Source organism: Podarcis raffonei, chromosome Z, assembly GCF_027172205.1.
Source record: "Podarcis raffonei isolate rPodRaf1 chromosome Z, rPodRaf1.pri, whole genome shotgun sequence".
Classification (NCBI taxonomy): Eukaryota; Metazoa; Chordata; class Lepidosauria; order Squamata; family Lacertidae; genus Podarcis; species Podarcis raffonei.
In genome coordinates this window covers 16,904,640-16,927,077 of record NC_070621.1, presented here as the reverse complement: position 1 = coordinate 16,927,077, position 22,438 = coordinate 16,904,640, and the positions used below count along the sequence as shown (strand labels likewise).

At 44.0% G+C, this 22,438-nt stretch overlaps 2 protein-coding genes across 5 annotated transcripts in view; one reads left to right on the top strand and one right to left on the bottom strand.

Moving 5' to 3' along the window:
- Positions 1–15,727, bottom strand: part of NUP188 (nucleoporin 188) — a 47,541-nt gene extending 31,814 nt beyond the window's left edge. For 2 of the 4 annotated variants that reach the window (XM_053373312.1, XM_053373315.1), the window contains exons 1-15: positions 15,682–15,727; positions 10,301–10,355; positions 9,116–9,189; positions 8,078–8,162; positions 7,673–7,753; positions 6,747–6,791; positions 5,453–5,545; positions 5,230–5,349; positions 4,705–4,916; positions 3,480–3,594; positions 2,955–3,152; positions 1,711–1,800; positions 1,466–1,531; positions 642–761; positions 208–334 (exon numbers count right to left, since the gene is read on the bottom strand). In XM_053373312.1, the coding sequence (XP_053229287.1) occupies positions 208–334; positions 642–761; positions 1,466–1,531; positions 1,711–1,800; positions 2,955–3,152; positions 3,480–3,594; positions 4,705–4,916; positions 5,230–5,349; positions 5,453–5,545; positions 6,747–6,791; positions 7,673–7,753; positions 8,078–8,162; positions 9,116–9,189; positions 10,301–10,355; positions 15,682–15,707 (1,507 nt within the window). In that variant the 5' untranslated portion in view covers positions 15,708–15,727. Of the gene's footprint in view, positions 1–207; positions 335–641; positions 762–1,465; positions 1,532–1,710; positions 1,801–2,954; positions 3,153–3,479; positions 3,595–4,704; positions 4,917–5,229; positions 5,350–5,452; positions 5,546–6,746; positions 6,792–7,672; positions 7,754–8,077; positions 8,163–9,115; positions 9,190–10,300; positions 10,356–15,415; positions 15,619–15,681 lie in introns of those variants that run through there. The other 2 variants (XM_053373313.1, XM_053373316.1) reach the window with 2 other exon arrangements.
- A 222-nt stretch (positions 15,728–15,949) lies between these two features.
- Positions 15,950–22,438, top strand: DOLK (dolichol kinase). Its single transcript, XM_053373513.1, is given in 3 exon segments — positions 15,950–16,028; positions 20,530–20,585; positions 20,588–22,438. Coding segments are annotated over 3 exon segments (1,794 nt in total). The 5' UTR covers positions 15,950–15,961; the 3' UTR covers positions 22,259–22,438.

Here is a 22,438-nt window from a genome sequence, read left to right as displayed (position 1 = left end):
TGACCTTGAGCCAATCATTGCCTCTCAGCCTAACCTACCTCACAGGGCTGTTGTGAGGATAAAATGGAGTGGGGAGAACTACGTACACCACCTCGAGCTCCTTGGAAGAAAGGTGGGATATGAGTGTAATAAGAATAAGAATAATTAGAGAGGACAAACAAGGAGTTGGGACGACCCTGGGGCAAAGAGCCCTGCCTTCTTTCTTACCAAGGGGATACAGCAGCTTCGGCGCCTGCCTTCGCCACAGGGTACCGTCTTCATGAGAAACTACATCGGGAGGCTTGTGCTTGTAGACCTCTATGTAGAAGGACATCTTATCCAAGAAGCTATAGACCTTTAAGCAGAGAGGTGGGGGGACAAAGGCAGAGACTCCTTCATTGTGGGAAGGAGTTGGACGTCTGATATATCTTTCACATAACCACCCCACTATTTTATCTAAGGTAGTGTGCATGCCCCATCTTATTTTTATCACCATGACTACCTTTTGAAAGACTGACTTTAAAAGCCCAAGCTCCACCCTGTGACTGAATACAAATTTTTAAACCAGTCTCCCCAGTATAATTTCCACATTCTAACAACTGCACTGGTTCCAGACAGTGGTAATTAAAAGCACTCTAGGATTTATTAGCCTCCAAATGTACCTTTTTTGCTGTAGATTTATCAGACACAAGGGCTGTGAGTAACTGCAGAAGAGGAGAGAGGAGGTGGGGGAACATCCCGCAGACACTGTCCAAAATAATGCCCAGACCTGCACTTGGCTCCTGGTGTGAGAAAGACATGCACAGAATGTCCATTACAAACTGGTGCTAATCAAAGGCATTTTCTTGAGCTGCTAACATCAGATCAGCTTGGGCATTGGGAGTTCCTAGCTTTAGAGCACTAGCGTGCTCCACATCCTAGCCACTGGAAGTTTAGAGGTGGACAAGTTTGGAGATGGTGCATGAGCAATAGAAGGTTGAGACAGAAAAGTTTATAACAGACTATGTAATAAAAATGAAAGTGTGTTGCCATGTGGCAGTTCCCCTGGCCACAGTGCAACCTACAGTGTGACAAAAGGCAGTGGATGGGAAGCCGAGGCCATCAAAGGAGGTAAAGACCAAACAGACTGCAGCAGCAGATCCCCAGCTCTGCTGATTTCTCTGTCTGCCAGCCTCAGAGTCCACATGGATGCAGGGCCCCAGGCTGGTCAGCACTGCAACTCGCCACTTTCCTACTCCCCAGTCAGTCTTGGAATCCACTGCTGCTAATCAGAATGAAGTAAAGAACACACTCTGTCCATCACAACTATAATAGTGCCCATCACCAATAGTTTTCTGAAGGCCACAATGCAAAGAAGAGCAACACAAGAAGTCTATTGCTCAAAACAGCAAGCAGAGGTCCAAAGCCCAAAAGATGATTTCCCCATAAAGGCTTTGGTCAAAGGAATACAATGTAAGGAAATGCAGGCCAAATGCAGCTAACTTACTGTTTTCCAGAACAGTGGAGGAATGCTGGAAGAAGCCAGAACTTCACATGCTGTATCTATTATGTCCTTTAGAAAGGAGAGAGAAAACCACCCACCACATTACACATCACTTGTTTCTGGTTCTTCCACTGTAAACCTCAAGAATTAAACCAGGTTCAAGACTGTTTAAACCAGACTTCACCAAACTTGGGTGCCCACCCAATGTCGGAACCACCAACTCCCGTCTTAAGCCTTTGGCCTCCTACCTGCTGATTGCCCAATGTGTGCAACTCCAAGGAGGTCAGCACAAAGGAGAGCAGGCCATAAATGCACATGCAGGCTGTGCTGGCGATGCACTGCAGAGCAAAGAGAGTGGGAGGAAAGGATATGGAGTGAACAAAGACTCATTCAGAAACTATAAAAGTTGAGCACAAAATTTAATGAGACATCTATTACGATCACACAACCCAAAGTACAGTGGTGCCTCGCAAGACGAAATTAATTCGTCCCGCGAGTCTTTTCGTCTTGCGATGTTTTTTGTCTTATGAAGCACGGTCCGTCACAACTGCGCCTCTTCAAGCGAACGAACTCGCAAGACGTTTTCGTCTTGCGAAGCAAGCCCATAGGGAAAATCATCTAGCGAAGCAACGCAAAAACCGAAAAACCCTTTCGTCTTGCACATTTTTTGTTTTGCGAGGCATTCGTCTTGCGGGGCACCACTGTAACAAGCCCAAACTCTGCAAATGTAAAAATGAATACATTTATTTAGCTATTAAATTTATTAGTTGCTTTTTTGCCACAGCAACTAAAAAAAATTAAAACACATACATTAAAACTGGGGGGAGGTGTGGAGAACAACATTAGTACATCACACCCATATTTTAAAAAGCCATAGTTAAAAGCAAAAGGCCTGGTTGAAAAGGAATGTTGTTGCCTGGCACAACAAAGGTCATCTAGTCCAACCCCCTGCAATGCAGGAATCTCAACTACAGCATCCAACCATCCAACCTCTGCTTAAAAACCTTCAATGAGGGAGAGTCCACACACTCCTGAGGTAGTTCATTCCACTGTCAAACAGCTCTTATTGTCAGGAAGTTCTTCCTTAAATTAGGTGGAATCTCCTTTCTTGTAACTTGAATCCATTGGTTGGAATCCTACCCTCTAGAGCACGAGAAAAGAAGCTTGCTCCATCCTCCATGTGATAGCCCTTCAAATATTTGAAGATGGCTATCATTTCTCCTCTCTGTCTCTTCTTTTCTAGGCTAAAAATACCCAGCTCCCTCAACCGTTCCTTATAAGGCTTGATTTCCAACCCTTAATCATCTTGGTTGCCCTTCTATGCACAAGTTCCAACTTGTCACCTGTTTGACAGCTGGCATAGTTATGGGGAAAGTGTCTCAGGGGTCAAACTGGACCCTTGGGTGGGCCAAGATTGGCCCGCAGAGGCTGGAGGTTCCACCCACCTCTGCTCAAGAGCCTTCCATGAGATTGCACAAGACCTGAGACTCACATTTCCCTCGCTGCTTATTGACCGGAGAAGCTTGGTGAGGTACTGAAATACATTCAGCTGAATAGCTGTGCTGCCCATCCTTCTGATCGCGCTAGGAGACTCTTCAGGGCTCAACATGTGGCGCAGCAAAGCCCAGGCCAAGAGAACTGGGGCATGATGTGTGACATCCCCAAGAGTTAACAGCAAGCAGTCCACCTCCTACTCGGAACAAGAGAATCAAGCTCTTACTCAGGGAATTTGGACATAGAAGCATTCATTTTTAAAATTACATTTATATCCCATCTTTCCTCCAAGGAGCACAAGGTGGTGTACATAGATATCCTTCTCCCCATTTTATCCTCCTGTGAGATGGGTTAGGCTGAGAGAAAGTGACTGGCCCAAGATGACCTTCATAGCCAAGTGGACATTTGGACTCTGGTTTCCCAGGTCCTAGCCCAATACCCTAAATACTACACCCCACTGGCTTTCCTGATTATTCTTTTGTAGGTTTCACCACTGAACAGGCAGGACTTGAAATAGGCTTACTTGGCGGATCTGCCCGCTGCCAGAGAATTTATGCTCCTCTTTCCTGTCATCCAACACGCGCTCATGCAGAGAGTCAATTTCCATGCCTTCCACTAGAATGAGAGCACTGAAGTACCTGGAAGATAAGGAGTAAGGTGGCAAGAAAAAGATATAGGTGAGGGACGGGGTGGGTCAAGGAAGTTAGAACTGGAATAAGAAATATTCAGGAGATCATGTGCAATTATTTCTTTATTTTTTTCAACCATATTTTTTCTTTGAGAGATGTGATGTAAAAAAGAAAAAAATCAGAGCAGCTTTGATGGCTGGTCAGCAAAAACAGACAGCAAAGTCATTAACTGCAAAATGAAGGAATGTGTCTCTTCCAGTTTCTGTAATGCTCACGAGCAAACTAGATGTGGCACTGTAATGCCAAGAGCAAAGTGGGCCCTTTTGCCCACAATGGTTTAAAAAAAGACATGTAAAAACACCGAGTATTATATGCTTTGGCTGCAGAATCTCTCTACATATTCTCAACACATCCACCCAGATGTGGCAAAATAGATGCATGGATGTTTTTCACATACATCTGTGTACTACCCCACCACCCTAATAAACCTTTGGACATAAAACAATGTTGTGGCAGAAGCAGGCTGTGAAGACATTAAGAAAAAGGGACAGAGGAGTGCAAGGGAGGCAGCCCAGACAACATCAGGGTCTGCTCCAGTTGGCCTGCCCCCACCCAAATAAAACCTTTACATATTATATCATTTGTCTTAGTGCTTTAAAACTGTAAACTGCTTGGGTACCCTGGCAGAAAGGTATTATATAAATGCAATGAATAAATAAGAATAGAAGGTCATGCTGAATCAGGCCATTAGCCCCATCTAGTTCAGGATCCTGTTCTCACAGGAGCCAACCTGTAGGGAAGCCACAAGCAGGATCTGAGCACAAGGGCACTCTTCCCTCCTGTGGCTTCCAGCAACTGATATTCAGAAGCACTGCTGCCTCCAACTGCAAGCATAGCCATCGTGACTAGTAGCCATTGATATCCCCCTCCTCTACGGATTTGTCCAATTCCCTTTTTAAAGCCAGGCTGGTGACCATTACTGCCTCCTGCGGGAGCAAGTTCCATAGTTAAACAATGTGTTGTGTGAGGAAGGATTTTCTTTTGCCTACCCTAAATCTTCCAACAATTTGGAACATGCTTGGGGCTGCAACAGCCTTTTTGAGAGGCTCCCCTACTCACCCGATGCGCTCGACGAGATGATCCATGTTCTCATCCACCAGGTGCCTGTTGGTCTGCCGGGAGCCAAACCCCTGATCTTTGAACATTTTGGTGAAAGTCAGCAACTCTTCTGCTGCCATCTCGAAGTAGGCATAGTAGAGGAAAATGACTTCCAGCAGCATTGACTGCTCCTGGAGGCACTGCATGAACCAGCGAGACACCTGCCGCTCGGTCTGAATAAGCAGGATCCGAATTACAATTACATGCAAACACAACATGGGGGTTAGGGCGGGGAGAGAGAGAAAAGATAGCTTTTAAGCAACTCAATCCCATGTGGATTTTGGTCAGGCTGGCTGGGGCTAATTTATTCATTTATTTCTGAAAATGTATATACTGCTTGGTTCTAAAAGCAGAAACAACCCTTTAAAATGATTTACACAATGAATAAAATAATGAAATTACCAGCAAAAAAAGTTATAAACCACTATTTTAAAACATTCAAATAATGAAAGTCAGAAATACAAAAAGCTGGAAGGAACAAAATACCATTAGGCTCCCGTGGGTCTCCCATGTGGGTGCTTCGGATTGGTACAGCTCCTCAAACTGCTTCCGGTAATTAGGAACCAGCTCCTTATCCAGTTTTTCCACACAATGAGAATACTGAGCCTTTTATAAAGCAAAATAATTTGATTAAGAGCACCACCAGGGACAGATTTATTTTAATATTTCTATTGTGCGGAGAACCAGGAAATAAAAGCCCAATACCCACCATGTAAGGGTGTCTCTCATCCTGGAAATATGTGAGAAGCTGGAGGACACAGCGCAGGATACAGATCCGCTCTTCATAGTAATAGTCAGCAAGCTGTGGAAATATATATCACCACCCGTTAACACTAGTAGCTGCATTTTGATTTTAGATGACCTCCCCTACATCCTTCTATTAATTTTCTACTAAATACAGTGGTACCTCGGGTTACAGACCCCTCAGGTTACAGACACTTCAGGTTACAAACTCCACTAACCCGGAAGTAGTACCTCAGGTTAAGAACTTTACCTCAGGATGAGAACAGAAATCGCACGGTGGGAGCGGGAAACCCCATTAGCTAAAGTGGTACCTCAGGTTAAGAACGGTTTCAGGTTAAGAACGGACCTCTGGAATGAATTAAGTTTGTAACCAGAGGTACCACTGTAGTCAATTCTTTCCCTTAACCCCAAGACTTTATGGTGTTCTGGGTTATAAAACAGGGCTAAGGAACCTGTGGCTTTCCAGATGCTGTTGGACTCCAGTTCCCATCATCCCTGACTGTATGGCCAACCTGCTTGGGTCTGATGGGAGGAGTTGTCACTAAAATATTCCCCAACCTCTCTATTAAAGGTCCCAGAATGTCATCAATTTCTTCAACTCACTCTACTTAAAGGGACCTTCCACTGAAAATCTTAAGGTCTTTCTTCTCATCTTGTCCCTTAAGACTGTGGCATTTTAAAATACACACACACACACACACACACACACACACACACACCCAGCATGTTTATCCATTAAAACATTTGCTTAGTGGTGGTGGGGAGATATATATTTTTAGAAGACTCCCTTATTTTAACACCTGTTCTGAAGGGAAATAGCTTTATGACTGCTCCAAGGACAATTACAGTAGTACCTCTGGATGCGAATGGGATCCGTTGCGGAGCCCGATTCGCATCCAGAAGTGAACGCAACCCACATCTGCACAGGTCACAATTCGCTGCTTCTGCGCATGCGGCGAAACCCAGAAGTAACACACTCCGTTACTTCCGGGTCGCAGCAACGCGCAATCCGAAAATACTTATCCTGAAGCTACTTCAACCCGAGGTATGACTGTAATATGCTACACATCTGGATGATGAGGTGGGAGGGAGGCAGCCTTGCAACTGTCACAAGTGCCAGCAAATCCACGTCCATTGTGGTCATCACCACCACAGCTCCTCAAGTTGCAAGGACCATCAGCAGATTCCACATCTATCTGCAGAAAAGCAGCGTGTAGAAATGACCATCCAAAATAAGATTGCAGCATCAAGTTACTGACCTTCAGTATCAAAGCCTGACTCTGCCTTTCGTCTTCCAAAACAGCCTATGCAGAAACATAATAAAAATAACATAAAGTAACTGATAACCATTAACAGCATCATAAAATAGCTTGTGGCATGAAACAAAATCTCATGTATACTGGAAGCACTGCAAGGGAATTTGGTTATCATTCCCCACCCCACCATCCTCCAGATTTCAAGCTTCAAACTTGGCTCACTTAAAAATGTTTATTAGTGCATTTAAAAATCTTACCAAGAACTAGCTTACTGCTAAATTCAATGGGACCTATTTTTAGAACACAAAAAAATATAGTAAGAGCCCTGCTGGATCAGGCCTTTGGCCCAACAGCATCCTATTCTCACAGTGGCCAACCAGATGCCCCAATGGGAAGCCCACAAGCAGGACCCAAGTGCAAGAGCACTCTTCCCATCTGCAGTTTTCAGCAAGTGGTATTCAGAAGCATTAGTGCCTCTGACCATGGAAGCAAGGGCATAGTCATTAAAGCCATCAATGGCTACTTGCCACTTCTCCTTCATTGCTATGTCTAATCCTTTTTTAAAGCTGGTGGCCATCACTGTTGCCTGAAGGCAGTGTGCACAGCAGACCGGGGCCCTCCAAAGGTTTTGGACTATAACTCCCATCAGCCCCAGACAGCACAGCCATATGATGCAGAGGCTGATGGGAGCTGTAGTCCAAAATGTCTGGAGGGCCCTCAAGTTAGGAAAGGACTGCAGACTTAATGAAATTCACTTTAAGGAGATTGCTAGCATGGCTAATGTGGCCAAGAAGTTAGGCCTTACCCAACTTTGCAGCATCACACAGAGAAAGGGATTAGCAGATTCCCAGCTACACAAACCCATCTGTAGCAACATATGTCAACATAAACACTGAAGATAGATCCCCACACAGCTGAAAATTACCAACCTTTAATGAGTCTCTGGTCCCCCTATAATCTTCTTGAAGAAAACACTGTAACAGCTGCACGCTTTGCTCTTCATCCAAACCCTGGAGTAACACACACATTCAGCCAGCTTCCGTTAAGGGGTGGGCACATTCAATACACCTCCTTTGAACCATTTTTTTTAAAGGAGAGTACAGCAAATTAAATTTGTCCCCGTTAGCTCTCAAGGCTTCTATGAAGTATTGTGCTTCCAAATTATGCTGAGTCATCAGATCAAATCTCAAACCCCACCAGAAACTACTGCCACTCAAATAGGGAATTAGATGGTGATAACTCTTTCTTGCAATCCTCCCACCACTTCTGTCCAGAGGAAAGCTTATCAGGAAATAACAAAGGAAGCAACAGAGCTGCCTGTTACACCTACTCACCAAGAACTTGCTGGTTCTCAAACCCAACTCCTTCAGCGGAGCAGCAACATTTTTGTCAGCTTTCACTTTCTCGGCCGAACTTGCACTGCAGATTTTTTTATTATTATTAAAAAGTTAACTTGTGGTAATGAAAACTCACAAAAGCTTTTTGTTCATAAAGCAAAACAAGCATGAAATTTAGACATCTTTATAACAGCTGTATTGTGAAAACTATTTCCTCCCCTCTGAAGGACTTACAAGGACTAAGCTCCATCAACTAGACACTGGAAATGTTACCCAACTAGCTCAAGCCCTTGAAACAAGGTATAGAAACTTCATCTGACTCATTTGAAATTAAGAACATAAGAGAAGTTCTACCAGTTCTAGCCAAGCACACATTTAGTCCGGCATGCCACTTCCAATTGTAGCCAATCAGAAACCCTAATTTCTATGGGTTTTTGGTGGTCACAGCTGAGCTATTCCGTGCTGTTGCCTCCCCAGCAACTGAAGTTCTGTGCTAGACTGCCTCTGAACTTGGAAGTTCCATTTAGCTGCCATGGGTGACATTTAATCTATCACATCACCAATCCTTCACAAGTATTTTTGTAAAATAATCAGCACATTATCTTCCAGCACCACATCTTTCCACACACTGAATGAAATAAAAGCCATAAGGATTCTCAAAAAGCCTCCAGAGTATGTGGTAAAGAACATGGCTCTATTTCATCATTTTGACGCTCCTATTTTGTTTAGCTATTTTCTGTTCCCGCTGAAAATTTTCAATTAAAGATTTATTTTTGAAGAGTCTGGTTCTGCCATCAGCACTGCAGGGGGTTGGACTAGATGACCCTTGTCGTTCCTTCCAACTTTACATTTCTATGATCTGTTCCAATAACAGATCTTTGACAATATAGCACCTACATAGCCAATTAGTAGGTTTTACTCATTTTTAATAGCTTGTAAATGTCTCAGATATGCTTTTATTTCAGTTTTTCATTTCAGTGGACCTACTGAGCTGGATGCAAGCCTTGATAAATAATAATGAATAAATTACTGTACCTGGGGGGCTTGTAGTATGAAAGCCCTTCGAGCAGCCTCCGCCAGTGTTTATTCAACTCTTCCTCAATCTGAGCCTAGAAAAGACCAAAATAATAGCAAATACATCATTCTCCATGCTTAGAACTTAAAAAGGAACATGCTCATTTCCACTATCATGTACAAAGCCTGACAAGAGCAAAAAGGAGTATCATAATCACCTATGGTTTAGATTCCAGCATAAGCAGAACAGAATCTTTCCTATCAGCCATGGTGGGTGGGGCTGATGGGAGTTACAGTCCACAATATCTGGAGGGCACCATGGTGGCACCCCCCCCCAACCTAGCATTCAAATTACTGTATACATAACAGAATCATCCCTGACCATTGGGCTATATCGATGAAATGGATAGGGTTGTAGTCTAGAATTTCTGCAGGGAATCCCTGATTTACAGTTTGAATTCTTCTATTAAAAAAAGATAAAATTATAATAAAAAGAAAAGAAACTTGTTTTTGTTTTGCCTTGAGGTGGAAGAAGACAGAATGTGGGCATGTTCAGCTCGCAATCAGGGACTCCTTCCTTAGGGGTTGGGGAATAAGGGAAGCAGGCTGCTCTACTAAACGGCCTCAGCCCAGCATACCTGAAGGAGCATCTCCACCCCCATCATTCAGCCCAAACACTGAGGTCCAGCTTTGAGGGCCTTCTGGCGGTTCCCTCACCGCGAGATGTGAGGTTACAGAGAACCAGGCAGAGGGCCTTCTTGGTAGTGGCACCTGCCCTGTGGAACGCCCTCCCATCAGATGTCTAGGAAATAAACAACTATCTGACTTTTAGAAGACATCTGAAGGAAGCCCTGTTTAGGGAAGTTTTTAATGTTTAATATTTTATTGTGCTTTTAATTCTGTTGGGAGCTGCCCAGAGTGGCTGGGGAAACCCAGTCAGATGGGCGGGGTATAAATAATATTATTATTATTATTATTATTATTATTATTATTATTATTCCAGGCGAGATAGCCTGTCTACACCAGAAACCATTCCACACAAACGTGCAGCATAAGGAAGAACAAATATTACATGGGAAGTGAACGATATGGAAAAATCCTCTCTGTATACACGTTTAAGGGATAGATGTTACACAATGATGGTGGCAGACATCCCAGAAAAGCATCCCCAACAAAAAAGAGGTGGCAAACCCATCCTCTACTTACTGGTTCTCTCAGAGCTGATCTGCCCAACAGAATGGTCCACAGCTCTCTGCTGCTTCTAGAAAAAGAATGTATTTTGAAAGAGAAAAAACTGTATCTGTTTTGCTTCTTTTCTGTCTTTTTTATTGTAATGTATCTATTTACTTCTATATACAATATTTATACACTGCCATATCATAAACATATATTACAGCTGTTTACATCATTAAAGCATGAAACCAACACTAACATCATAAAAAGTTAAAAACAAGTTAAAAGAAAAAGAAATTTTAAAAAAATAGACCATTGTAGGATCTGCATAGGCTTAGTGGAGTAGAAAAGTTTTCAGCAGGCATTTAAAAGTTGGCACAGAAGGTGTCTGTTAAATCTCTATTGGCAGGGTATTCCACAGGACTGGGCTGATGACACTAAGTAAGACTTGATTTCTCACTGTTGTCAAACAAGCGTCACCAAATGACCAAGGACACTGCTGAAGATGACTTCAGTGATCAATCTGGAGTATAAGGGTTCAGGAGATTCCTACAATATCCTAGACCTAAGATGTTCAGGGTTTTGTAAATCAATACAAGAACCTTGAACCTGGTTCAGTAGCAGATGGGCAGCCAGTACAGCTTTTTGAACACTAGTGTCACATGGACTTAACCAGAAATTTTCATCAGTAATCTGGCTGCAGCATTCTGCAGCAACTTGAGCTTCCAAACCAGACCAAAGGGCAGCCCCACATACAACACCCTACAGCAGGCATGCCCAAAGTCTGTTTTGGGGGCCTAATCCAGCCCGCTGGTCAGTTTAATCCAGCCCCTGTGGCAATTTATTTCCTGGGGTAAAAACCTTAAAAAAAGCTTTGACAACTTCAACCCTAAAAAATGGTCAACAACTTTGGTCAGCCCTTTGGTAGGCCCTCACAGTCCTTCACTTCATCAAATCTGGCCCTCTTTGAAACAAGTTTGGACACCACTGCCCTACAGTAATTCAGCCTCAAAGTTACCAATGCATGAACTCTCGTGGCCAAGCTATCCCTGTCCAGGAATGGTTGTGGCTGGCAAACCGGATGAAGCTGATAAAAGGCACTTCTTGCCACAAAGGATACTTGGGCTTCAAGTGGCAAAGATGCAACCAGGAGTACCCCCAAACTATGCACTTGCTCCTTCAGAGGGAGTACAAACCCATCCAGAGCAGGTACCTTGCCAACTTCCCAAACTTGGGAACAAGCCACCCAAAGAGCCTGAGTCTTCCCAGGATTCAAACACAGTTTAACTGGCCCTCATCCAGTCCACCACTGCATCCAGACACAGGTTCAAAGCTTTCACAGTCTTTCCTGATTCAGATGTTAAGGAGAGTTAGAGCTGCGTGTCATCCCTGCCTACTGGTGACACCTCACAGCAGTATGTGGAACCCCATAGCACAAATGCCAGGGGCCAAGGATCACTAACCCAGGCTACTTTCTAGTCACCACCTTGAAGATACAAACAGAACCACTCTAATGCCCATCTCACTAAATCAGTTCAGGAGGATACTATGGTCAATGGTATCAAAAGTTGCTGAGAGATCAAGATGCAACAGGATCACACACTCTCTGTCCCTCTCACAATAAAGGTCATCCATCAGGGCAACCAAGGCTGATTCCATTTCAAAACCAGCTGTGAATCAATGTTAGAAACTCAGATAAGCAAGCTATTTGCCAAATGGCCCCTTAAACCTAGGTTAAAAGTGCAACAACGACATGTTTAGTTACCATTTTCCCCTAAAGACAGTGAAGCAAAAAATGAATTGTGTATATTGTAATATATTTTACAATTCAGTCACACATTTTACCAATTACAGTAATCCTTTTTCTTAGAATCCATTTTCTTAGAAACACAATTCACATGAGTGACACATTTTAATACCACATTGGCAATTGTTAACTGGACACCACAAACATAAATGGGGCTGAGCCTCAGCAATAGTGGACAACCATAAGTCATTTGAATAATTAAAATTTATAAATATCAGTATATATGTGTGTGTATTACATAAAATATTGTGTTAGATTTGTATGCAACACTGCTTTAAATGACAATAATATACTATGTATTACTTGTGCTAAATCCATAACCAATTATAAGGTGGCACTATTATCACTACAGTAGTGTGTAACACTAATTTGCTAAGAGTACTGTCCAATTTGTTATGAGTACTGTGACAAGGAGAAAAAAAGTGAAGTTTGTTACAAAAGGTGAATGAATAAATAGAACATGCATGTGTTATTTTGTTTATACAATAAAAATATTGGTACCATACTTTAGTTTTCAAAATACTCTTAAGTTTTTATTTTTTAAATTTGGCCTTCTATTGAGCATTGGAGCTCCCGAGAGGGAAATCATGATATAAATATGCAACAAGCAGCAGCAAATAAATGGAGTTTCACAACTCTCAGTAAAACACATACAGGTGAAACTCGAAAAATTAGAATATCGTGGAAAAGTTCATTTATTTAAGTAATTCAACTTAAAAGGTGAAACTAATATATGAGATAGACTCGTGACATGCAAAGCGAGATATGTCAAGCCTTTATTTGTTATAATTGTGATGGTTATGGTGTACAGCTGATGAAAACCCCAAATTAACAATCTCAGAAAATTAGAATATTAAATGCAATCAGCAAAACAAGGATTGCAAATAGATCAATATTAGACCTCTGAGAAGTAGAAGCATACATATGTACTCAGTTTGGGCCACTTTTGCATCAATTACTGCCTCAATGCGGCGTGGCATGGATGCTATCAGCCTGTGGCACTGCTAAGGTAGACCAGGATGCTTCAATAGCAGCCTTCAGCTCTTCTGCATTCTGCAGGTTTTGGTACTTTTGGCAGTGTGGGCAGGTGCCAAGTCCTGCTGGAAAATGAAGTCAGCATCCCCATAAAGCTTGTCTGCGGAAGGAAGCATGAAGCGCTAAAAAATCTCCTGGTAGACGGATGCGTTGACCCTGGACTTAATGAAGCACAGTGGACCAACACCAGCTGATGACATGGCTCCCCAAATCAACACAGACTGTGGAAACTTCACACTGGACTTCAAGCATCTGGCATTGTGTGCCTCCCCATTCTTCCTCCAGACTCTGGGTCCTTGGTTTCCAAATGAGATGCAAAAGTTGCTCTCATCAGAAAAGAGGACTTGGGACCACTGAGCAACAGACTAGTTCTTTTTTTCTTTAGCCCAGGTAAGATGCTTCTGACGTTGTTTCTTGTTCAGGAGCGGCTTGGCAAGAGGAATACATTTGAAGCCCATCTCCAGGATCCATCTGTGTGTGGTGGCTCTTGATGCACTAACTCCAGCCTCAGTCCACTACCTTGTGAAAGTCCCCAACACGTTTGAATGGTCTTTTCCTGACAATCCTCTCCAGGCTGCAGTCATCTCTGCTGCTTGTGCACCTTTTTCTTCCACACTTTTCCCTTCCGCATAACTTTCCATTAATGTGCTTCGATACAGCACTTTGGGAACATTCAACTTCTTCTGCAATTACCTTCTTCTGCAATTACCAACTGGATTACCTGCTCTATCCACTGGGAAATCCCCCAGAGAAGTCAAGAATCCATCAAATTCCATCAGTCTCTGGGGGGACCTTCTCCTAACTGGCTGTCCAGTTTTTGCTTCATACTCTTGCATATACAGTGGTACCTCAGGTTAAGTACTTAATTCGTTCCGGAGGTCCGTTCTTAACCTGAAACTGTTCTTAACCTGAAGCACCACTTTAGCTAATGGGGCCTCCTGCTGCCGCTGCGCCACTGGAGCACGATTTCTGTTCTCATCCTGAAGCAAAGTTCTTAACCCGAGGTACTATTTCTGGGTTAGCAGAGTCTGTAACCTGAAGCGTCTGTAACCTGAAGCGTATGTAACCCAAGGTACCACTGTATATATATGTGTGTGTGCGTGCGTGCGTGCGCACTCTTAACCTAGGCTTAAGGGGCCATTTGGTGAATAGCGTATATATCCGAGTTTCTAACACTGCCCCAAGTACAGTTACTTCTACACACACAGCACACTTATGTACATTGCCAATATGAACTTCCCATTCCTGTGCACCTGAAGAAAATGTAGCCCAGAGTGACCAAGAAACAGCTTCCTAAGATCCTATTTAAATCAGCCTTTAACTCAGTAAAAGACTGAGAAATAGCTCAGTGCTTACAGTTTCTGTCTGGTGCGATACGATACGATACAATATCTTTATTGTCATTGTCCCTTGCGGAACAATGAAATTGAAAACTACATAAAACTACATTAAAACTACATAAAACTACCAGAAAACTACATAAAAGCTACATAAAACTGCTACAAAACTACATAAAACATTCAAAACCCCCTAAAAACTCTAAAACCCCATTTTAAAAAACACAGAAAGGCAAAGGGTTAATCCCTAGCAGCCTCTCCAGGTAGGGCTGGGAAGGTCCCCTGTCTGAAACTCTGGAGAGTGGCTGCCAGTCCGTGTAGGCAATACTGAGCTAGAAGGGCCAATGGTCTGACTTGGTATACGGCAGTTTCCCCTGCCCCCTGTTTAAGTGTGCACTTTATTCAAGACCATGAGGACTAGAACCTTCTTTTACATTTAGGAGAATGCATATAGCTCAGTGGCAGAGCATCTTATTCAATCCCCAGCTGCATCTCTAGGTAAGGTTGGGGAAAAGACCCTGTCCAAAAACCTGGAGAGTGGCTGCTGCCAGCAACACTGAGCTAGATGGACCAAAGGTGCAACTCAGTAAAAGGAAGTGGTGTGTCTTCCAAAGAAGGGCCATAGCCCAGTGACTGAAGCATCTGCTTGGCATGCATAAGTTTCCCAGGTTCAGTCCCAAACAGCATCTCCATGTACCTCTTTCAACATCCCCTGACAGGAACCCCAAAGAGCCACTACTTCCGGTCGGTGTGGGCAGCACCAAGCTAGACGGGCCAATGGGCTAACTCATGAGAATGCAGCTTCCTATTCATTTATTTAATTTCACAAGATTTATACACTGCTTGGTTCTTTAAAAGAAAAAAACCTCAAAGCAGTTTACAAAAAGATAAAACAAGAAAATCAAGAAAAATCAACAACCCTGCTTTGAAACAAACAAAAGTTAGAAGACTTAAACAGATTAAAATTACCTCAACTTTCTAAGCATGAATCCAACTAGCTTCCAATTGCGGGTATGACCCCATTAAAACGACTAAAACCAACCACATGCATTCATTCAAAGGGGCCGACTTTGGAGTAGGGCTAAGCTCTGGCCCAACAATCTCCCTTCTCGGGCTGATTTAGCCACAATTTAAAATAAAATCATTTTATTTCATTTTGAAACTGCACGATCTTTTTCTCCCCTCGCCCTCACCCAATCAGTCAGTCGCTCCTCGCAACGCGCGCCTTCCCTTACCTCGCGCACAGCCCCTCAGTCGCCATCTTGCCTCTTCCCCTGCCCCATCCCCTTTCCCACGTGATATTCTCCCTCCCAAAATCAGCCAATCCATGAGCTAGAAAGGGAGAAAGAAGAAGGTGGAGCGAACGGCTAGAGCGCCTCTTTCCCGCTGTCCGCGAGTCACGTGACACAAGGCCCTTCTCTCTCTTGCCTCTTCTTGCCCCAGTGGTTGGGGGAGGAAGCGTGAGGGGCGCAAGGTGAGGGAGGCGACGTGACGTGTTGTGCGTAGCACGTCGACATGATGGCGGCGCCCAGTAGGGTGAGTTTATTACCGAAGAGGGATCAGCTGGGTGAGGCAATGGAAGGTTTGTGGAGGCCTGTTGAGGTTGCTTTCATTAAAAAAATATATTTTAAAATTTATGGTGGGTGCGGGAGAAAGAGCAGCTGGGTATAAATATTTTTAATGCATTTCTTTATTTGGCTTATTAATATTATTTATATATTTAGATTTGATAAATTAAATGTGTTTGCCAGAGCCAAGGTAGCCCAGTGTAGGGTGCAGAAAGGTAAAACCGATCGCTCAGTGAGGCAACCTGACGCTACCCTGGAGTTCATGGTCGTTGTGTTATTTGCTATTTGCTTATTACTGTTCTATATTAATATTATTCATTTCATTTCCGCTTTATATTTTTAAGGGGGGAATCTCAAAGTGACTTACAATACATGAAGACAGCAATCTAGAATAAAACATTACAGAAGGAAGTCATATATAAAGTATACATTGAAAGAGACATAACCAAGCTATTATCTTAAAGATTTCAAAATAAAACATTACAAAGGAGGTCAAGTACAGAATCCATCAGATGCGTTACTTACATGCTATGCAAAGGTCTCCAAGCACCTAATGGCATCTTTAGAAACATAAATACAAACACCTTTCATGTATCGTTAAAAGTAGAACAAAGTAGCCTTCCTCCCTCTCAGTAAATGGCAATGGGAAGCGTTGGTAGCACACCAGTAATTAACAATGGTTCTCATGGACTCATTTAAGTGTGCAAAAGTCGTTCTGCCCTCACAGTAACCTTGTGAGATTAGGCTCAGTTGTTTTCTCTGCTGCTATACAGAATGTTGACACAAATTTTAAAATGGGATAATATTATTAAGCAATTTTGTGGGGAGAGGGGATAGAGAGGTGTATTCTTATTGTTGCTGCTGTTTGTTTTTTTACTGCATATTGAGGAGGCATAGAAAATAAAGGTGACATTTGGGTGTGAAAGTAGAAATGTGAAAATGGGTCAAGGCAGGTATTACCACTGATTTTTTAATCTCATTCTAAACCACCATCTCAAGGTAATAAGGTAACTAAAAACAGCAAAGAACAAAACTACGGTAAATTTCTAACAAGTGGACACTCACAGTAAAGACCCATTTATCCAGCTGAGAAAGCCTGCCAGAACAAAAATGCCTGCAATTGTTTCTGAAAAGTGCAAATAGTGGGTGCCTTTTGTATCTCACTGTGGCCGCTGCTTCATTACGGTTGTAGGAGGGGTAGATATGGGTAGGTCTGTGACTGATTTAAATGGATTGCATAAGACTGTTTTTGAGTGAATTATTGGGAGTGAACACTACTTAATTCTATGGTAGAGAGCAGGGTTTGAGGACTGGTGGGCTAGATCCTCATTCCACCCCACGGATGGGCGACTTTTCAGGTTCGTGGAACTGCCTACCTGTCAACCTTTTGGTGCCACTGTGACATCAGGTGACACAACTTCAAAGGAAAGAACTAGGCATGTGCTCCTGATTCTTCCCTTTCTTACTCTGCAGTCCTGCTTGTTCTTGAGACAGGCCTTCAAAGGAAGATCCAATGGGGATTGTCTGTGCTAAACAGTGGATCATTTAGCACCAAGTCCCGCTTGCCAAGGAGTGAGCAGAAGTGCAATTGTTCCTTTGTGGTTACATGTGAGACATTTGTTGTGGGGCAAATGGCCATGGCTTGGGGTGGGGAAGCTTTAAAGGTTAAATTAGAGCTTGTTTGCAAAAAGTTCTGCATGCCTAGTGTAGGGTGGTTCTGTGCTTAGATTTCCCCTCTAAGCCGGTTTCAGGTGCTCAGGATGTGTAACTCTCTAACTTTATCTCATTTTATTGTTAGAATTGCCCTGTGAGGTAGATTAAGCTGTGATTGACCTGTCCAAGTACATGTACCCTGCTTCATGACCTTATGACTGAGCAGGGATTTGAGGCTGGTCCTCCAACACCCAAGCTCAACAGCTTTCTCCATTATATCACACTGACCGAATGTGATAGGTAAGAAACATAGTATTGGAAAATGCAACTGATGGATCTAGGGTTGCTAAATGCATGTGCTTAAGCCAGGGTGGTCCAACATGCGGATCAGGGACCACATGTGATGCCTTTTTTGGTGGCCCACAACAACATTTGTTTAGGGAAGCTTATAATGTTTGATGCATTACTGTATTTTAATATTTTGTTGGAAGCCACCCAGAGTGGCTGGGGAAGCCCAGCCAGATGGGCACGGTATAAATAAAATAAAATAAAATAATAATAATAATACGCCCCACCCCACAGCCCTTGCACTGCCTTACCTGGTGCCTCCTTCCCAGCTTTGGGAAGAAGGCATGGGGGCTCTGACAGGGTCCTTGAAGCCTCCTGCCTCCTTCCCCAAAGCCTAGTTTGCACTTTCCCATCATTGGGAAGGAGATGGGAGGGCTTCAGGACCCTGCCAGAGTCTTACATCTCCTTCCCAATCCCTGTGCCTCACCTAGCCTGCTTTGGGAAGGCAACATGAGGGCTAGAGGGTTGTCAGATGTTTGCCTCACTCACTTCCTGCCCCTGTGTGCAACAGGTTCTGTGTCAAAGTACTCTTGCAGCCTACTTGGCATGAAAAGTTGGACCACTCTAGCTTAAGTGTTTGATGTTTTGTGGGTGTGGGTGTAGCCAACACTCCTTGCATGTGTTATGTGGGAAACACAATCATAGCATTTGCTGCGGGGAGTATGGAGCAACCATGCAAAACCAGCTTGGGCAGAAGATTGGACATGACTTGACCTTAATTCCAGTAGGTGTACTCTTAAACAGAACTTAATTGGATGCAACACATATTATTTCTGATGTGGATGTGCCATGGATTCATGTAAGTATATCAATTTATTGTTTATGCTTTAAATAGCTATACCATCAGAATATAGGTTGTTTGCATATAAATGAAATGAAGCAAGATAAGTGGTGTCCCCCCTCCAATCAGGGAGATGGATTTCAGTAGAAACAGAAGGAATGATTTACTCCATCCTCACAGTGAGGCAGAATTCTCTCTATCTTAAACAACCAAACCACAGTGGGTTGTATCCAGTGGTATTCCTACTCAGAGCTCAGAGTAGACCCATTGTATAGTGTTCAGATCAAGGGAAGTCCTAGGGCCTCTCTATTCTGCCATAGTCAAACACCACCTGGAGTACTGTGGCCAGCTCTGGGCACCCTAGTTTAAGAATGATATTGACAAACTGGAACATGTGCAGAGGAAGGCAACCAAGATGATCAAGGGTCTGTAAACCAAGCTGTCCTGAATCCCCAGCATACATGGCAGCAAGTCCCACTGTCTTATACAGTATGTCAAGTCCAAAGTCTAGAAGTCAGGGAAACAGTCCATTGGAAGTCCTGGAGCATCTAAGCCAAGGTCCAGCAACATGGGCAGCTAAGCAGATGCAGCCCCTCACCTGTTTCCCTTTTATTTCTTGAATCCTGATTGCGGCATCTAGGCTTGACAAGCCATATGATCCTCACCTGTTCTAAGCCTATTTCAGCTGAGGAATCACACATCTCTCCCCGGGTTGTGGGGCTAATGAGCTTCACCTGGGCTGTGGAGCCTTGCCTGCCTCAGCCTCCCAGAGCATACCTTCCACTGCTCACTATGCTTCAGAGCCTGCCTTGTTCATGGAGACAGAGGCCTCTCTGATTCTGTTGAGGGATCCTGCTCTTCGGTCCCTGCACCTTGACCCCCACCCCCTTGCCATCCCGTCATCCTGTGCAACTCCAATCTCTCCTTTCCCATCCCCAGCTTGCCTTGGTGGGTCCCAGTCACAGCTTGCCAGGATCCTATTCCTCCTCCCTGTTGTCCTCCCAGTTATTTTATTTTATTTCTATACCTGAAGGTCTCAGGGGGTATCATTAGATGAGAAGGGGGTATCATTAGATGCAACCAAGTATTCTATATCAAAGGTATAGCCAACCTGGTGCCTTCCAGGTGTTGTTGGACTATAACTCCCATTCACCTCTCTCTGTTGGCCATGCTAGCTGTGGTTGGGGTCCCTTCCAACTCTACAGTGATTCTATGATGGGTGTTCAACATCCGGAGGGCACCATGTTGGCATCTGTACACTGCATGCAACAGGAGAGGCAAGAGTGATTTAAACAGAGTATACCAGAAGTCACATAAACAAAGGAGTGTGCCTGAACCATATTTTATTTATCTGCACTGTGTCTTTCCGCTTATAGTTCATAACAGCTAAGAAAAACATAATCACATAGAATGAAACCAACAGTAAAATTACCATAATAACAGCAATAAACAATTTAGAATTTACGCTTTCAGAAGGAAAAGGATTCCCTATCAATTCTAGCAAGGCAAGCAATGAGCTCCAGCCACAAAAGCCCTTCCAATATAGGAAGGTCTTAACTGTGATGGAAAACTAGCAAGGAAGGGCAGAAATTATCCTCCCTTTGCATGGAGTTCCAGAGCGTGTCAATGTTTTTATTAAACAAGAGAAGCTTTCCTTCAGTACAAGGGAAGAAGCAGATGGTGTATATAATACGCTCTTTTTTTAATGGGATGGTTTTTGCTTTCACTTCTAGGAAGGGCACTAAGATACAAGAGAGCTTTTGACAGTGAGGGAAACAGACAGACAGACACACACACAGAGAGAGACCGCATTTGAAAATATTGGACCAGAACAAACAGCTGCCAGGGTTCTCTGAGCACAGGGAGCGCAACAGTCTGGCTGTCACCATGCTAAGCAAGCAACCCATCCTTGTGGAATCCCTCATCATGTTCACCATCGTGCTTTGTGTGCACAGCACAGTCTGGGATCGCTTTTCCTGGTGCGCCATTGCGCTTGCAATCCAAGCTTTCTATATCCAGTTTAAATGGGACAACCTCCTCCGCCTGGGCAGTGCTGTCTTCCAGTTTCGGGCAGGAGCAAACAGTGGCCTCTTCCCAGCTTGCATGGCTGTCCCATTGCTGGGCATTGTGATGAAAGAGAGATGCCAAGCAGCTGGTATTGTGTACTTTGAGCGTTTTGGCATCATCGTAGCCTCCACTGGCATGATCATCGCCCTGTTCCTCTCTGTGATAGCACTCGGTGTTACCAAACCTGTGCCGACAAATACCTGCATCCTCTCTGGCATTGCTGGCAGCCTGATCATCTACACCATGAAGCACTCATTGACAGTCTCTGAAGTGATTGAGGTCCTGGAGGTCCTGCTTATCTTTGTCTACCTCAGTATGATACTGCTATACTTGCTGCCTCGATGCTTCACTCCTGGTGAGGCTCTGCTCGTCCTGACAGGAATAAGCTTCGTCCTCAATCAGCTCATCAAACGTTCTCTGAACGTAACCGAAAGCAGAGGGGACCCGATTGACTTCTTCCTCCTGGTGGTGGTGGTCGGGGTGGTTCTCCTTGGGATATTCTTCACCGCCCTCTTTTTCTTCATGGATTCTGGGACCTGGATCTCCTCCATGTTCTTTCATATGATGACGGCGGTGCTGGGTCTGGGGGTTGTCATGCCGTGGCTCTACCGCTTGATCCGGCAGAACCCCCTCTTTTGGCTCTCCCAGTTCCTCTCTCAAACACAGACCAGAGTTTATCTCCTCGCCTACTGGATCCTCCTGGCTGCTTTGGCATGCACAGTGGTTCTCTATCAAAACGCCAAGAGGTCATCTGGTTCTAAGAAACACCAAGCATCAACCATAACCAGGAAATATTTCCATTTCATTGTGGTGGCAACGTATGTCCCAGGACTCATCTACGACCGCCAGCTCCTCTACGTGGCTGCTGTGGTGTGCTTGGCAGTTTTCATTCTTCTAGAGTACATCAGATACTTCACCATCAAACCCTTGGGGCACACCCTCAGGAACTTGCTATCTCTCTTTTTGGATGAACGGGACAGTGGGCCTTTGATCTTGACTCACATCTATCTTCTGCTGGGGATGTCCCTTCCTGTTTGGCTGTTCCCCAGACCTTGTGCCTCAAAGGCTACTTTGCCTGGGGCTGGAGCCCTGGCCCCTTACTCTGGGGTGCTTGCTGTGGGCATTGGGGACTCAGTAGCTTCTATTTTTGGGAGCACAGTGGGGGAGATCAAATGGCCGGGGACCAAGAAGACCTTTGAGGGCACCATGATGGGCATATTTGCCCAGATCATTGCTGTTGCCATCATTCTGATCTTTGACAGTGGTGTGGATCTAAATGCCAGCTACTCCTGGATTCTGGCATCTATTAGCTTGGTTTCCCTTTTGGAAGCCTACACTACCCAAGTGGACAATTTACTTCTGCCTCTCTACCTCCAAATACTACTGATGACTTAGGGGACCTTGGTTGGGAATCTTGGCATGACCGGTGCGGGGATGGAGGCTATAGGTAGGGCAATGGCTTGAATCACTGTAGTGAACTCACAGTATCAGGCTATAAAGTTCAAAAAGAGGGATAACAGTGTTCAGATAATTGCTCTTGGATCAAATGAATATTTAAAAATGGACATGCAAAAG